The sequence below is a fragment of the Plectropomus leopardus genome, chromosome 11 (assembly GCF_008729295.1).
Source record: "Plectropomus leopardus isolate mb chromosome 11, YSFRI_Pleo_2.0, whole genome shotgun sequence".
Lineage (NCBI taxonomy): Eukaryota > Metazoa > Chordata > Actinopteri > Perciformes > Serranidae > Plectropomus > Plectropomus leopardus.
Genome location: NC_056473.1, coordinates 13,508,793 through 13,526,511, shown reverse-complemented (window position 1 = coordinate 13,526,511; position 17,719 = coordinate 13,508,793). Strand labels below are relative to the sequence as shown.

At 39.4% G+C, this 17,719-nt stretch overlaps 1 protein-coding gene across 1 annotated transcript; it reads right to left on the bottom strand.

The window, feature by feature from the left end:
• Positions 1–347: 347 nt before the first annotated feature.
• Positions 348–16,306, bottom strand: ireb2 (iron-responsive element binding protein 2). The gene is made up of 22 exons (XM_042496781.1): positions 16,245–16,306; positions 12,512–12,598; positions 11,969–12,134; positions 11,627–11,764; positions 11,207–11,437; positions 10,883–10,952; positions 9,612–9,795; positions 9,379–9,518; positions 8,906–9,077; positions 8,698–8,798; positions 8,265–8,381; positions 7,928–8,087; positions 7,433–7,568; positions 6,306–6,390; positions 6,050–6,206; positions 5,529–5,653; positions 5,320–5,424; positions 5,051–5,193; positions 3,481–3,628; positions 3,142–3,264; positions 2,646–2,831; positions 348–1,235 (listed from the first exon to the last, which is right to left on the bottom strand). The coding sequence occupies exons 1-22, from the start codon at positions 16,267–16,269 to the stop codon at positions 1,119–1,121; spliced, it is 2,916 nt and encodes a 971-aa protein (XP_042352715.1). The 5' UTR covers positions 16,270–16,306; the 3' UTR covers positions 348–1,118.
• Between the last annotated feature and the right edge of the window lie 1,413 nt (positions 16,307–17,719).

Below are 17,719 nucleotides of genomic sequence, written 5' to 3'. Positions count from 1 at the left end.
AGTATAGTATGCGATTTTTTGTCACTTTGTCAACATGCTAAATTATGATGTTTTGGGCCTTTTTTGGCCTTTGTTTCCACTTTGTATACTATAACAGGTCTCTACAAGCTACAATACGTAGTTTTTAGCCAGTTTCGGGACATGTCAGTTACATACATAATGTAACTGCCTTTCACCTCACCTACAATTTTAAACATATAATGATGCAGTTTGATAATACTTAGTTATTTTGGGCACAAACAATAAATGTATTTTAAAAAAGCATTGTTTTTGCTCAAAATCAGTCAAACGATCAGAGGCATCTGCTACCTTGGGAGATTGATATTAACTGATACTTCAGGCTGAAACATTTATAATTTACCTTTAATGTGATGCAGAGGACTGTCAGTTGCAGGAGGAACCATCTTTATGTAACTTAGTAATACAAGCTACAGCAACAAGAGGGATTTCACATTTTCCACATAACAAAAATTGAGTGTATCAGGAGGCAACTGTTAAATGAAATTTTTGATTTAAGAAATAATAACAAAACTTTAATTTACATAAGAGTATTTGGCCCCAATAAGAAATATGGGCAACTGACATCAATTCTGCAAATTAGACTTTGCTTGGATGTTGGTAGAAATACATATGCTGCACCCTAAGAAACAATGTATTCATGCCATAGTACCTAGCACCATGTTATTGTTTTATTTGTTAAACGACCAAAGAGGCAGACAGGATTAATTTTGTCTTGGTTCAACTCCACTATGAAAGAAACGTCCCCTCAGTATGCTGCAAACATGATCTCCAACATAGTAAAAGACAGAAAAAATTATGCTCCAAAGTTGTCTAAGGTACAATCTCCTTACTGAGTCAATGTATCCACGTCTTCCTGCGCTTCGTATTTGACTGTCTTGTGTGAAGAAATGCTGCTTTTGCAACTGCAGAAAAAGTCGTGTAGTGAAGGAGAAGCAGCTCAGGTCTCAAAAGGTCTGGAGATGTTCATCAAGCTCAAACAGACAAATCATCAGCCTTCATGTGACTCCAGTGTTTTTTTGTCCATGCTGAAGACAAACTGGTGAAATGATGATAACCGCTGGGCACATTCAGAAGGCTTAGGACCGGAAAACTGCAGGCTAGTTTGACAGCAAAGTCCGAGCAACGTATCTAAGAAGACCTCCGTGTCGGAAAAAGATAATGTCCATCTCAGTGTCAAACAGTGCTATGACGAGGAACGACTTTCCATGGCTAGTCTGCAAGAAACACAAGAACAACTCCTTCACTAAACCATTCATCAAAGTGCCTTTATTAACTGGATTTAGGACATTTTTAGCAGCTAAAGAGCACTTTATTTTTCTCAGGAGGTGGTGGAGTCCAAAGTGGAGCTACACTGAGGGGCAATATTAGAATTATATTATTTAGAAAAACAACTACAATGATGACGAGGTTGCTTTGCGTCTGATGGCTATGTAAATCTTTAGCTAAGGTACTCTTCGCAAGTTAACCTTGATAACAATGTGTCAAACTGTGTTTCAACTGCTCCTTAGTGGCCAAAAATAAAAAACTACAGCTTCAATTTAGTTATATAATCAATTTAATTAAACTATGCCTTACAACAACAAAACGAGTTAAAGCTATGAGTAGCCATGAACGGGCCCTCGCACCTCCATGTCAGGCCTACTGATAGGACGCCAATTGATGCGGCCCTGTCTTTCTGTGAAAGAGGAGCACCACACATAGCAGTGAAATAGCATTTCCTACATGTAGAGCTGGAGCTGGAAATGTGTCATGTTGCCTTATAATAGGATGTGTGTCTGGGACTTATAGCCGGGTGAGAGCAGAGCTCTACCAATGAGAGGTGTCAGAAAGGGAAGAAGCCAGCCTGCGTGATTCTGGCTGGGCTGCTTGTGAGCTGTGTAAGATGTCACACAGCCTCTCCCAAATGACTGTGATTCAAATTTGTAGTGCAGCTGTTCTCAGGCCTGGTCTCCTATCAAATCTGTGAAATTGTGTTAAAATCTGGCCATCTATGGTCAAGTCACAACAGTTTTTGATGTCATATCGAAACATCGAAATTTGCTGTTCCGCCATGGGAACGCAATTTGATGAAAACTCACAATCTTCATAAGCATCATAAGCATCTTTAGGATTTTTGAGACAATTCTGAGATCAATCAAGTCAATCTGCTAGGAGCTCGACATCTAAGTGTGAAACGTGTCCTTTCCTGTCGTCTCCGGTCGGTGCTCGGGCCCTAATAAGGTTAATATTACACTAGTCATCTAGTTGGCACTGCTCCTTTTTGTGGGTCAGGTGGAAGCAAGCTAGTGTTGCCACCCATTTAGCGATTATCACTGCCAATGCCATCCTGACCTATGGTTGCACTTTTACAGAAACGTGGTGTCTATCCTCTGGCCTTTTTCTCAAAAATTAATTTGTGGGTGTTGGTTATCGAAAGCAAGATTAACTGACATTCAAATCCAGAAAGGTACTGTGCAAATGATTTAATACTTCTGGCTACCTTCACAAATAGTGATATCAATTTATTTAATTCAATTCCACCAGGATAATTCACTCAGTAACGACACAAACATTAACAAACAAACAAAACAACGAGACAAGTTTCTGTGTGTGACAGTTACCGCAGCTGACCGCCTGCTGCCTACCTTGACAGTGAGCTGCTGCCTCGGACCCAGGCTGTTTGGCTGGATGATGGTAAACCTCTCCTTCCCACTGAGCTCCAGCGAGTCTGCGTTCTCGCCAGGCAGGAACTGGAGTGGCATTATGCCCATTCCCACCAGCTGGTTCTTGTGCAGCTTCTCAAAGCTTTCAGCAATGACAGCACGCACCCCCTGTTGATCGTAGAGAAGCAGGAGAGCAGTGACAACAAATAAGACATGAAGTAGTTGAGAAATTGAGAAGGCTGACCAAATTAATTGCTATTCCAATGCAAAAAAAAAGGTTGGTCTACGGTTTTCCAATAGTTCTGTTTAAAAAGTCAGATTCTTGGAAAGTCAACACCTTGTTGTGGAGTGTAACCACTGCAATGTAAATATACAGCGTTATTTGTATCGCAGTGTAAAGTGGTGTGTGTGTGTGTGTGTGTGTGTGTGTGTGTGTGTGTGTGTGTGTGTGTGTGTGTGTGTGTGTCCAGCAGTTTACCAGCAGGTATGGTCCTTTGGCGACCCAGTCCCTGGAGTTTCCAGAGCCATAGTCTTTGCCTGCCAGGATGATGAGGGGGACACCGTCTCTTTGATAGCGCTCAGCTGCCTCAAAGACATCAAGCTGATCAGAGACAGAAAAAGGGCAGACTTATTAGATTATTAGTAAAAAGAAAGCCAGCTTGTCAAAACGTGAAGCCACTGACAGTGTTAGACACACATCATGATACAACTCAAACGTCTGATCATTGTAACAGTCAGGTTGTGCAGGATTAATGTTTGTATTAGCCAATACGTAAACATCTACACAAATTATAAAATTAAATGAATTCACACTAACAGTCTGGCCTGAAGGAATGTGCAGAGTCTTAGGGCCTGGTTTGCCGATGAATCGATTTTGGAGCTTGATGCTGGCGAACGTGCCTCTGGTCATTACTGCATCGTTCCCTCGGCGAGCGCCATACGAGTTAAACTCCCGCGGTGTCAGACTGAAGGAAAAGATTCAAAGCAAGACGTCGTTAAATTTGCATTAGTGCAGTGATAAACAAAAAGCAACAGTCACCACTAACGACAATAAGATCCTTTTTTCGGATCATTCAGACAAGAAACTGTAAATTTGTCAGTCACATTACACTTCTCTATATTTATTTGTCAATGAAATTTGTTTGGAGTTATTGTTTCAGTTACAGCAGAAAAGGATCTCAACAAATATTTTTTGTAAGTCAATGTATTCATTGACAAGACCAACAGAAATGATTCATATTTCTATGCAAATTTTGGATTTGTATAATCTTTTGATATTTTCCTGACAAAAACATTTTAGTAAATTGAAATAAAATGTGGAACTATTCTGACTAACTTTCATTTAACAATTTACTTATTCAACATTCCACACAAACAAAAATATAGTATAAAGAAATATACAATAAACATCTGTACTGCATGTGTTCAGCATCAGTCTTCGCGGACCATTCAAATAAATAATATAAAAATAAAATACACATCAGTACTGTATGGTCTTGGCTGACCATTTAAATAAAGAATAAATACAATGAAATAAATAGCTAAATTCACATCAGCACAGTTCACTATCAGTCGATTGCTGACTATTTTAATACTGCCAGTCAATTAGGGGCAGGTTGTAAAACAAGAAGCAGCTTCTCAGCATTTACACCTGCCAGGGAGCTCCTCTTGTCCTCATAATAGAATAGAATAGAAAGTCTCTCTTGTCATTATACAAGTACAATGAAATTTAAAGAGATGCTCCGGAGGTGCACCAGCAATATACACTATAGACATTCAAAACATATATTATAAGACTTTTGACAACCCTTTTAAACATAACGCCGCCGAGAGGGTCCGAAAAGCCGCTTAATAGCGATTAAGTCGGCCAATTAGTAGTCCTCCACTCCTGGCACCCTGGGACACTAGATTGTCTTGTTGGTTTGCAAAATGATGAGGCCATTGTTTATTAACTTGTATGTACTTCAATGAGGCTTACCATGAAAACACCCTGCACTACCGTCTGCTCCACTGTGAACTAGCTGTGCTATACGTGCCTCAGAGTGCTAAGAGTAGTGTAAACTATGGAGTCAGAGCGCACTCTTCTGGACAAACTAAATAATGAAAACATTTCAAAACCACCCAAGCATCATTTTCTGCATTAAATGGTCTATAAAAAAAGTTTTCTTATCGGAGCAAATATATAGGCTGACGCAGATATGCTCCGATATGTCTGTGAGAGGCTCATTTCGGCCGATAATATGGGTAAACCAATAAATAAGTCGGATTCTAAAAAACATATCAAATGAAGTTCTCGACTTGTATAGGAATCACTTTGAGGGTACTGGTATTGGAACTGGTATCATCATTTTATAAATGACACCCAGCCCTTCTGATAAGAAACTTACCGTTTGCTCAGCAGGTACTTGGCAGCGGCGCTGACCCTGGCAATGCTGCCCGCTGGCGAGATGTGGTCCGTGGTCACTTTGTTTCCGAGGAACAGTAAGACATGAGCGTTCTCAATCGACTGTGGAGGTGCCACCTCTTTACTCTGAGACAAAAGACAAGCAGGTGAGACACTTGTCTAGACTGCTCCCGTTTTCATCTTTGCACCTCCTTCAATGTGTGAAATCAGAAGACAGCAAATAGTGATTACCACAATAGTAGGACGACTTACCAACTTGCTGAAGAAAGATGGTGAACGAATATATGTGGACTTATGATCCCAGGGGAAAACCACAGAATCTGGACATTCAATGTTGTTCCAAAGCATGTTCCCTTTCTGGAAATAAAGAGCAGAGGGAACAAAAAACATTTACATAATCATCAAATCACTCAATTTAAGGGACACAAAAGTTGCACATAAAAGAAAGGTTGTATCTCCACCTCCATCCTTCTCCTAAGATCCCTAAAAATGGAGGAAATGACTGTGTCCTCTTCAGTCTGTTGGACCTCCTCCCTGGACGGCCAGATATCACGGAGGAACACCTCTTTCCCCTCTGAGGTCTCACCTGCACCGACAATGGAAAGCTAAATGTTAGCACTATAAAAATAATCAAACACAGCTCTTGTAAAAATCTGCTCAGTCTAATAAACACTTTTGATTGTAGTACTTTAAGAGACAGAAGTGCTTAATATCATACCAAAGAAAACTCCGTTTGAGCCCTAAATTTTACTTAACTTCTATTAATTTCACAATTATGATTAATATTAGATAACACAGTGGTTTAGACCTTAAACTACTCATCCTGCTCCTTTGTCACCTGCTCTATGGCTGATGCATGTCTACACAAGATGCTGAGTCACTAAATGTTCACTCACTGTAATCAGCCAAATTCCTAAAATCCTGTAATGTACCTCAGGTTTTAGTGGAGCTTAAGAGACCTCCTGACTTGTGCCTTCCTTACCCAGAGGCTCCTTCTCAAAGTCAATTCCCACAGTGCCCGCAAGAGCATAAGCCACCACCAAAGGAGGGGAGGCCAGGTAGTTGGCACGCACGCAGTCACAGAGGCGGCCTTCAAAGTGTCTGTTTCCAGATAACACACCGCAGGCCACCAGGTCCCCCTAAAACACAGTTCACCATCAAGATTTTAATGGTGTGAGATGCACAAACTTCATATGGATCTGCATAAAAAGCTTAATGTAGCATTATGAAGATCTTACCTGTTTGATTGCGTCCACGACAGCTTCTGGTAACGGAGCTGTGTTCCCTACACAGGTAGCACAGCCATAACCTATGACCTCAAATCTGTGGTGTGAAGGAAAACACAGTCAATGGCAAGGACAGTGCCATCATTCATGGGGCATCTGCTTTATCCACTCAGCCACCGGACGCCCTGGTGGCACAATCTTGACTAGAAATGCAGCTTTGTTTTAGTAAAAATGAAACGAACCAACACAGCCATTTCCACAATTATGATTCATATTGATTAACACAGTGGTTTAGACCTTAAACTACTCATCACCCTGCTCCATTGTCACCTGCTCTATGGCCTGATGCATGTCTACACAAGATGCTGAAGTCACTAAATGTTCACTCACATCTAATCACCAAATCCTAAAATTCCTGCATGTACCTCATGTTTTAGTGGAGCTTAAGAGACCTCCTGACTCTTGATCCTTCCTTACACTCCCCCAGAGGCTCCTTCTCAAAGTCAATTCCCACAGTGGCCCCGCAAGCGCATAAGCCACCACCAAAGGAGGGGAGGCCAGGCTAGTTGGCACGCACGCAGTCACAGAGGCGGCTTCAAAGTGTCTGTTTCCAGATAACACACCGCAGGCCACCAGGTCCCCCTAAAACACAGTTCACCATCAAGATTTTAATGGTGTGAGATGCACAAACTTCATTATGGATCTGCATAAAAAAGCTTAATGTAGCATTATGAAGATCTTACCTGTTTGATTGCGTCCACGACAGCTTCTGGTAAAGGTAGGCTGTGTTCCCTACACAGGTAGCCACAGCCATAACTATGACCTCAAATCTGTGGTGTGAAGGAAAACACAGTCAATGGCATGGACAGTGCCATCATTCATGGGGCATCTGCTTTATCCACTCAGCCACGGTCAAATATATATATATATACATATATATATATGTATATAAACTATTCTCCTACCATGTTAACTATTTCAAAACCAAAGCTGAACAATGTTAGACCTAAACTTTATTCAAGTGCACATTGTTGTCAAACTGCATGTATGGGTTCACCTCAAGTCATTGCCTTGTGTTAAAGGGGCATTTGTGTATGTGTGTGTGTGTGTCGGTGTTGTCACTGTGTACACATGCTTACCCCAGCTGGCTAAAATAAGGCAGGACTCCACTGGTATTGAGGTAGTGAGTGACCATGCCACTGCCAGGAGCCAGGCTGGTCCGAATATAAGGCTTGACAACAAGCCCCGCCTCCACAGCCTTTTTGGCCAGTAGACCTGCAAACAAAAAAACAAAGCTGTGTTACGCAAAAGTGCCTGTAGTAAGTAGCCACACAGAAAACTATCACAAAGCAGAATGTTAGTTTCATATGGGACATGAGAGTGCAGCTGTGATTAGACCCATGGTCGAAGGATACATAAAAAGTGAAGGGAGAATCTTACAATCTGCGGGATGAAATGTGTAAGAAAACTATACATTAACAGTAGCAAAAGAGTGTTCAAACACCAGCCACAACACATTTCAATCTCAACCATTCGCTAGATAATAACAACCAACTGATCTGTATATCACATACAGATGATAACAGGGAAAATCTTCAGAGTGAATCTGATCATCACGTGACTCAGCCCTTTACCTGCAGTAAGCATGACAGATGGGTTGCAGTTGTTGGTGCAGCTGATAACAGCAGCGATGACTACCGAGCCGTGGGCCAGCTGATACTCCTGACCACAGTGCAGGAAAGGAACCTGTGTGCCCTGCTTCTCTTTAGAAATGTGAAAGCCTTTGAAGCCCACCTGCAGGCAAACCAAGGAAAATTAACTGTCAGATAACTTTCGACCATTAGGTAACAAAAACATGTCAACCAAGCATCACCAGCATCTCAATGAACAATGTCAGCGTAAGTCATGTAGTCAGGGAACTGGAGTAGACATAAATGCAAAAGTTAAATTATTTATTCTTTTGTGTATTGCCTTTTCATCAAGACATCTCTGGAAGTCTTCTTTCATGCTGCTGATAGCCACTCTGTCCTGAGGCCTCTTCGGTCCGCTCACATAGGGCACTATGGAACTTAGGTTGATCTCGATCACCTGCACAGAGACGAAGAATGATTTTAATTTCACTTTATTGTGAAAAACAATTACTTTACTGCTGCGCCTTCTGCTCATTTTTGCAAATATGGCTACCATAAAGTACTTCCAACCAATACACAAAGGAGGGGAATTACATTAAATTATTTTAATGGAAAACATAAACAGCACATACACCATCTCTTCTCTGTTCCAACTCCAGCAAAATGGAAAAATCTTCTAAAAACTAAAGAAAAAACTGAACTTTAAATCATAAATATCAATCTATTGTCTCTGCTTATCCTCTGAGAATGTATGTTGAGGTCTGACACATTACCTCAGAGAACTGGGGGTCTTCCGAGGGGTCTTCATAGCTTCGGAAAAGTTTTACAGCCTTCATGTAAGACTCCAGCAATTCAAGTTTTTCCTGGGTGAAATCTGGACGGAAAATTATGACATGTCACTCAACAGAGCTAAAAAATGCTTTGACAGAGTCCGGTATTGTACGTATCTCTTAATAAACAGTATCGCTTGTGCTGACTCACTTGTCTTTTTAAAGTGCTTTAGTGTGACTTGGTCGACAGGAAAAAAGCTGACAGTGGCGTTGTACTCTGGGCACATGTTGGCAATTGTGGTTCGGTCAGGAGCTGATAGCTGGGAGACACCAGGTCCAAAAAACTCTACAAACTTCCCAGCAATGCCAGCTTGCCGCAAGTGCTGGGAAAATCAATGCACAAGATATATTGGTACACACTTAGAGGCAGGATTTAATGTTATTATGGCTTCTTGCAACAGTGACTGTGCAAAATGTAGATTTTTGTACCCTATTTACAGATGATAGTTTCATGCAGTGATAAATTTGTGCTTGTTAAGTTTCGTTTTGATTATTCCAACTGTAATATTACTGCTTTATTTCCTAAAAGTAGAGACTAAAAATTTTTATGAACCACTGTCAATTATGTGCGTCAAAATTAAAGATTTGTGAAGAAATGAAGTCCTAAGAGCAGAGCGGTGTTACCTTTGTGATGCCTAGGACAATGTCTATGGAGGTGGTCAGTGGGTTGATGGAGCCCACCAGTTTACAGCCCACCACCTGAGGAAGGGTCAGAGACACCGGCTGGCCCAGCATCACAGCTTCTGACTCAATTCCCCCAACACCTGGTGTTGGACAGGAAAAAATTAATCATCTTGTCTGGCTGAAATTTCCCACAAATATGTTAACAACTAGTAAGAAGTTAAGATATGATTTACCCCAGCCCAGGATGCCCAGGCCATTGATCATGGTGGTGTGTGAGTCGGTTCCCACAACACTGTCAGGGTAAATAAAACCGTCGGTGACCTGGACCACTCTGGACAGATACTCCAAATTCACCTGATGGACTGCACCAACGTCCGGAGGAACCACATTCACATTCTTAAATGCTTTTGAACACCACTGTGTGGTTGACAGACAGGAAAAGAGCAACAGTTAGAAAAACATTTAACTTTGTGTCTCACTCAAGGTAATAATACTGTCTTGTTTTCTGTTCTCTTAAGTGGACAGATTCCAAGTTATTTTACTTTTCATTGAAAAACAACATTTCCTCAAAGATGAAATGTAGACGTTTTTTGTATTAAAAAAAAGGCTATAAACCAGTTCCCCGTGTTATAAAAACATGTTAAACAATTAATTCTGAGTAAACTATTACTTTTTATATGAAATTACTTTAAATACTGTTAAAACTTCCATCTTTTTCCAAACATTAAAGGAGCTGTTTACAACATTCAGAGGCTACCTATGATTCAAAGTCTGAGCTGGGATTGTCTGCGCAAGGTTCTCAACATGAAGGTGGGTAAGATGGTGGCTGGCATCTAACGGTGTAAACAGCACCAACAAATTTAATGACAGTGCTGACAGAGCTAACAGTGTTAACCAGGGAGAAGCGGGAGGGTGGGTGCTACGATTTCACAATGATGTTATCAGCAGTAACCTCCTCTAACTGCCACATGAGTGCAGTGCAGACTAGCGGCGATTAGCTATCTAGTTGGATAGACACACGCAGGGACTCACAAGCGCTAATTTGAACATGCTGCTGGACCGCGTACCACAGCTGACAGAGAAGCTCGGTTTACAACACACACAAAGGTGGTGTGACTTCATTCTCTGCTCATAACACCATCGCTCCAATATTTCTTTACATAGCAAGTAGTTGTTTGCTGTTATATTAAGGTTCTGAATATCATCCACAGATCCTTTAAGGAATAGTTTCACGGTTAGATCAGAAGACTTGTACCACTTTTATGTCTGTATGTTAAATATGAAGCTATAACCAGCAGCCTGCTAACTTTGCTGAGCTATGTAAGTCTACTGCTGGCAGCAACTTTATAATAAGTATACAAAAAGGAGAGCAGATTTGATCTTCTCACCTAACTCAATAAGAAAGAGAATAAACATATGTCCTAAAATGTCAAACTTTTCTTTAAGACAAGTCTCTCCTTAAAATTGCCTAATATGACATAATGAAATATGCTCTTAGCTGTACCTTAAAGAACTGAAGCCTCTCTTTGTTTCTGATAAGTTCCATTTCTTGATTCTTCAGAGCTGTTTCAGTTCTGCAGAAAAGAGAACAAATCTAGAGTAAACATGGTAAAGAGGAACTCTCAGTGATAATATGCCAACTCACCAGATGTGTTTAATATGACTAAATCAAAGCAGTGACAATTGATTCCCACATGATTCATCAAATTTTAATGAGCGTTTGGAGATAAAACTAAGAAAAGAGCAATGTTGAAATCATTTTATCTTTCAATCTTTTTTTTTTTTGGTCTGAATTAAGTGATATTTTACTGCTTTGTGTCCCACTTACTCTGACACTGGCTGCAGGTGGAAAGGGCAGAGGAGAGGTGTGTTCTCGATCTGCTGGACAGAGGCTGTCGGTCGACCTGGGGAGGCTGGAGGGTCACTGCAGGCTGCTTTACTACAGGAGCCCCGCTGGCCTCCACAATGTGAGCCTCGTCTGGAGGGAGTTGAACGAGAAGGACCCTGGCTCTGGTTTAGGCTCTCGCCTCCACCTGGGTTTGGAGCATTCTGTATGGCACTGTGGGCGAAAAGAAAAACTGTGACATTACAAAACATATCAAGAATAACAGTGTTTATAAAGTGAATACAGACAAAACTAACAAACTAATTCAGCTTTCTATGAAATAAGTCTATGTTCTCACTCACGTCAACAGTAAAATAGAAACTATCAAATCAAATGTATGTCAATCTGTACATGCACCCCCACCATTTGCTATAATCAATCTGTAATGAGTGGTCTACGATGAGGTCTGTGGGGCATTTAGGGTTGACCAGGCCAGGGTCCACCCCATGTTTGGCCACAGCGTCTCTCATGGCTGCCAGGTCCACCATGGCAGGAATACCACTGTCAAAGGAAACCAGGAAAGGAAAAATAATTCAACCTAACCTTCAGAGATTTATATGAATATTCTACTTGTATATCTCAAAGTATGTCAATGTGAATTATGTGTTTATATCAAGAACGTAAAGAAAGATCATGAAGACAAAAGAGCTAATAAGCCGAGCCCTGGTGGATCAGCTGTTTTTAATAAATCCTTGTGAAACTCACGTGAAGTCCTGGAGAAGGACTCGTGCTGGAGAGAACGGCACCTCAGCTTTATTCTGCTGCTGCTGCCAATCTTGAATGTTCTGGACGTCTTCTTGTTTTGTGTAAAAGCCATCGCAGTTACGGATCACTGCCTCCAGTAAGACACGGATGGACAGAGGCAGCTTGTCTACACGAAGCAATCAACAAAATGTTTAATTTCTCAAAGCAAACAATGTGTAATTAAATCTGATTTTTTACTGTCCTTGTTACGTAACTGTCAACTGGATGTGCACTGGGAACCTTTGAAAACCATGACAGTATAAACCAAAGCAAGCTCTTAAAGGTGAATTCAACAATCACCTTCAGCCTTAACAAATGTTTTTAAGACTGCTGTTTAGTTCTTCAAGACTTTTGCACACGTGTTTACACGCTATTCCAACGACACACCTGTAGTAAACATCACCTTATTATGTTCTAGCTTGATAGATTCTTACTGTACATCGTTGGACGACTTCTGCATTATGCAGATCTGAGTAACGTAAATGCTAATGGGTCTGAACTCACCATATCTTGGATCATTTAATTTCTGTGGATTGAAGAACTTGATCCTGCCATCTTTTAAAGTGTCAATTAGATGGCTGTATGGGTGCTCTGCAGAGAGAAAACAAACATTTATTAATACAACTGTAATTCAAGCCTGTGTGTTAAAAGTCTTGGAAACTTGAACCAGTTTTTTTTTTTGCCTCAGCATGTCTGCTTTGCAGGTTGGCAACGTTTACCCAGTGAGTCTTTGATATTAAGTGTATAAACAAACGGTCAAATCTCAAAACAAGTTAGTTCAAGTAAGGAGAAGGCTTATAGGGATAGTTCACCCCAAAATTTTAAATACATATCTATCCTCTTACCTGTATTTATATTTGTTAGTCTAGATTGTTTTGGTGTGAGTTTCAGTGTGAGTGTTGGAGATATCTGCTGTAGAGACATCTGCCTTCTCTCTAATATAATGGACCTAGACAGCACTGGGCTTGTGGGGCTCAAAGAGACAAAAAATTACATTACACATTACAAAACTCAACAACAATGTCTCTCTCCAAAAATCACAACCAGTTACTCAAGAGAATGCACAGACCTTGTTGTGAGCAGTTACACGTAGGAACTATTTTCTTTCTACCAAATTACACCCACCAACCGTGTCCTCGTGCAGAAGGTAGCGTGGATCTACTCATGGACGAGAGGTTTGTGACAGCGCAAGATGTAAATATTACTTATGCCCTCATCAGCTAAGATATCATGTTAGCTAGCTTAGTGTTGCTACATGAGATAGCAGTAGATGCACACTTCCTTGTGTGTGGTGATACTTTCGGTATGTGTACCACAAGCAGAGGTTATCTAGTTCCTAGACTGATGAATGGCACTCAGGTAAAAAGTGAAAAATTAATATCCTTGACTTTAGGGTGAAATGTCCCTTTAAACCATCTCCAAGAAACTGCCGGGAAGCCTAAATATATCTTGTTCACATATATGCAAAGAATTGGCTTCTTATGTACCATACTGTGTATGTGATTTAAAGTAGCTTAGCCATTGGTCTCAAGATTAGCCAAACGTTGAAATTTATCAGTGTCTTCGATAATGTAACATTTAAAAAAATATTGACTGTGCATTGTAGCACATTTAAATGCAGAAAAGAGAGACATGAAATGATCTTTCTGGTCTTATTTCTTTCTTTGTGCACTTTGAATGCAGTAAAGTAAGCTCATGCAGAATGTGGTTACCTTAACCAAAAAGGGTCATGACATTTAAAACTCAAAAGGTTGTAGATTTGGGCCAAAAGACAAATGCTGCTGAAATTAAGGCTGTAAATGTTCAATGCTTTTGATATTCTCCTTTAAAACTCAGTGTAGGATCTAAGCTAAACAATTGTTGAGCAGGAGCCCCTACAGATAGAGTTATCTTTTGGATCTTGGCACAGCACTACTCACTGGTCTCACAGCAGGAGATCATGCTGTGACTTTGTCTCTCAGGTTACTAGCTTTGAAAGCAACACTTTTGTGCTGATTATGAAACTGCATAAAAAACACTAGACTCACTCAAACATGATGACATAAACTAATTTTTTTAAACACACAATGCACTTTTGGTTTCCACATCCTAAATATGTATTTACTGAATAAATTCAAAAAGGAAAAATGTCCTTAAAAACAATCATGCAACCCTGCTGCACTCAACACATCATGGGGGCATGCTGCAGAGAAAATCAATGAAAGGATGTCTGCACACAAGTCACAGAACTGGTTTAGTAAGTCGTACAAATCTGATAATAAACCAGTAAGAATGACACACTCGGGGTTTCCTATCTTCCTCATCTGTAATGCCTCTAAACATGTTCACTCGTGGTTGGGCAGAGCAGCAAGAGCATAACTGCTGCCAGAGAAGAGGGAAAAACAAAATAATGTAATTTAGCTAAATTAACTAAGCATAACCCAGTTTTAAACAAATATTTTATCGTAGTCAAATACTGATTCTATTATATTCAAGAGAGGGCGGAAATCTCTACAGCCAATAGTTCAAACACTTGGCAACTCACACCAAAACAATCTAGATAGATGAATAGCACAAAAGGTAGGAGAAAAAACATGCAGTATATTTTTGATAAGGGGTGAACTGTCCCTGTAAAAACTGTATTTATGCTCTCAGATTTTTAAATTAATTTGAATTCATAACACTATCTTAACTGTACTATAACTGGTGCAATACTTCAACTAAAGCAATACTCAGTGCAATTATTCAACAGAGAGATGTTTTTTCGAGTCTTGAATGCATTTTAACCACTTCTAAATGTATATTTAAAAGACACTGGACATATTGTATTCTTATTCATACCTACCTATTCCTTGTATTGTACATTGTAGCATTATACACATATCTTTTATTTCTTATTTTAGATACTAGTTTTACTTATTACGTTATGTGCACAAGGCACATTTTTTACACACTTAACTCAGCACAAAATATATATTTCTATTTTTAAATGTAAACATGTTAGTGTTAACATTTTAGAATATTGCACATATTTTTAAATAGCTTGTCTCTATATTCCTAATTTGTACTTCTATAATTATCTATGCTTTACATCAGAGCCACTGTAAGGGACCACAATTCCCCTTCAAGAAATAAATAAAGTATATCGGATTCTGAATCCACTGCACCATACATAATGGGAAAATGATTAGAAACTACAATAAATGGCAGAATAATTTCTACATTCAAAGCGGAAGTGCTCAATGCATTCAGTCTTTCCTGTGGGATTTTGTCTGATAATTCACGAGCAGACTGCAGATCACTCCCATGTTTTGAACATGACAACAACATAACCTCAAATTTCCCTGGCTCACCAAGATGCTTTTGTCCGCTAGTGTTTTAAATAACTGTATGCAAAAACTAAAAGCTGTAACCCAACGCAAAGCAGCAGTCAGAATGTAAAAAATACAGTATCGTGTACTACATGAAATAGTACATAAACACTTGGTGAAAACGTGAGATCCTGTGGGGATATATCCTGATGAGAATCACTGCTAAGGCAGGTTTGCTGAAAATCCTATATTATTGTTAGGAAGCTTTAAGGTCAATTTAGAAGAATTTACTGAATGCTTCACTATTATTTGGGTATTTGTTTTATCGGACAGTGTCATTGGCGCGATGGCCTATGATCCAACTTCAATCAGATCCGTAATGTGTTGAAACAAAAAGCATCCCTGTCCTGATGTACTGTTGTAACACACATATTGTAAAAGCAAGCTGCTGATATAATAAGCGGTGATGACGATGCTGCTTGCGGACATCCTCATATCATCTCTGCATGTGTCCTGACTACAAGGTGAGGAAGACAGCTACAGAACTAGCTAACACTTCGTCCTTATCGTGAAGCACACTCTCGCTAACAAACTACTTATCGTGCTACTGGCTTGACAAGATAACAGGGCAATTAACGCACAACTTAAGGTTAGCTGGAAAGGGAAGTTGTGTCATTCTGAGCAGAGCAAAGACACCTTTACCTTGCGGCGTTAGCTAATTTAACGGCGCTTGCTGAGTTGTAGCAAACATTACCAAGCTAGCTTATGTTAGCTTTGATGTCCCCAACAGTTTGACACCGGTACACTAGATGTAATATCAGCTGAAAGCTAACGACAGCAATTTGATCGGAAGGGGCACCTTTCTGTAATCAATTCGTGTCTTCAAAGGTTAGCGTTTGCGCGGACGACAGCTAACTAGATAAGGTTAGCAGAAGACACCTCTTTACCTTTGACTGAGGAAGTGAGCGCCATGATGACTTCTGAAATCAACACGACCCGTTCTCACCACTGCACTGGCAACACCGAGCCGACCAATCAGAGCACGGAAATATGAAGCCACGCCCACCCCCCCATTCCTGTCAAAATAAAAACACGAACATTTTTAAAACTGCACATCATGAATCCTTTTAAATAAATCATACAGTTAATGTCCTTTCTGCAAGACTGAACACAAAAAAGTGTGATGTTTTTATTTTAAAGTTGCTTGTATTCTATTTTTTGGGAAGACTGAGAATTAAATACTGTCAGTAATTCTTTGAAACATTGTCTTAACTGCAATAATAACGGCAATAGTCAATTATTGGTCGAGCAATATTATAACAGTAAACAGTATCCTTATTTTATTTCAGCCAACGCCACTCTTGAATTTATATTTCAGATATGATGCACATATTGTATATTTCGTATTTTTATTTATGTATGTATTGTGTTGTACATTGTTGCGTAATGGACATATTTGTTTTGTATTTCTAAACCTTTACTAGTTTTGTCCATTGTAATGTAGCATTAGGCACATATATTTTTAGACACTTTGCATACTTCTTATTATACATATTTTATATTCTAAATACTTTTCACATTGGTATGGAAATTGAAGCATAATGCACCTATTTTTATATTTTTACTTACTTTTATACTTCTTATTTCTACTTTATATAATTCTCTATGCATTACATCTGTAATGCATCACAATTTTCCCCCTGGGGATCAATAAAGTACTATGATTTTGAATGTGCAAAACAACACATGGAACTGTTGTTGAACGTAAAAATCACTTATTTTTAATATGATGGTACAAATTTTCCCTATTGATAACTTTAAAATATATATCTTTCATATTCTTAAAGCTATTTTTTTCTAATCAGGTCTCATATTTTAAGGTTTTGTTTTGGGGTTTTTTTGTTTGTTTTTTAATTGAATTTCTATTTTATCATTTCAAACGTCTGCCAAAGTTTGTAACTAAATTCTTTTATATATGAACATGACCGTACATGTTTCCTGCCTGGGACTTTAAAAATGCAGCTGGAAAGGTCCCACGTGACAGCTGCCTTGCCCGACAGTATATGTGCCGCGTTTAAGGGACCTCGGTCAAAAATGAAACTGCAAAGTGTCTTATAAAAATCGCAGTTCTTGTAGCTTGTACAGCAAGAGTTAACGTCTGAAAGGTATGGTATGTAAAAGGTATAAGGTATGTATAAAGTAAAGTATTTGTTAAATTGCTGTTTGGTAATCAGATGTTTATGCTGGCATGTGTAACCTGCATTCTTTTATTAGTTTTAAATCTCTGCATTACAAATATCAATGTTTGGAATTTAACTAAGTACATTTACTCCGGTACTGTACTTCGACACAATTTTGAGCTACTAATCATAGTTCAGTCAAGTACCACCATTTGATAAATTTTGAAATAGTGTACTTGTTA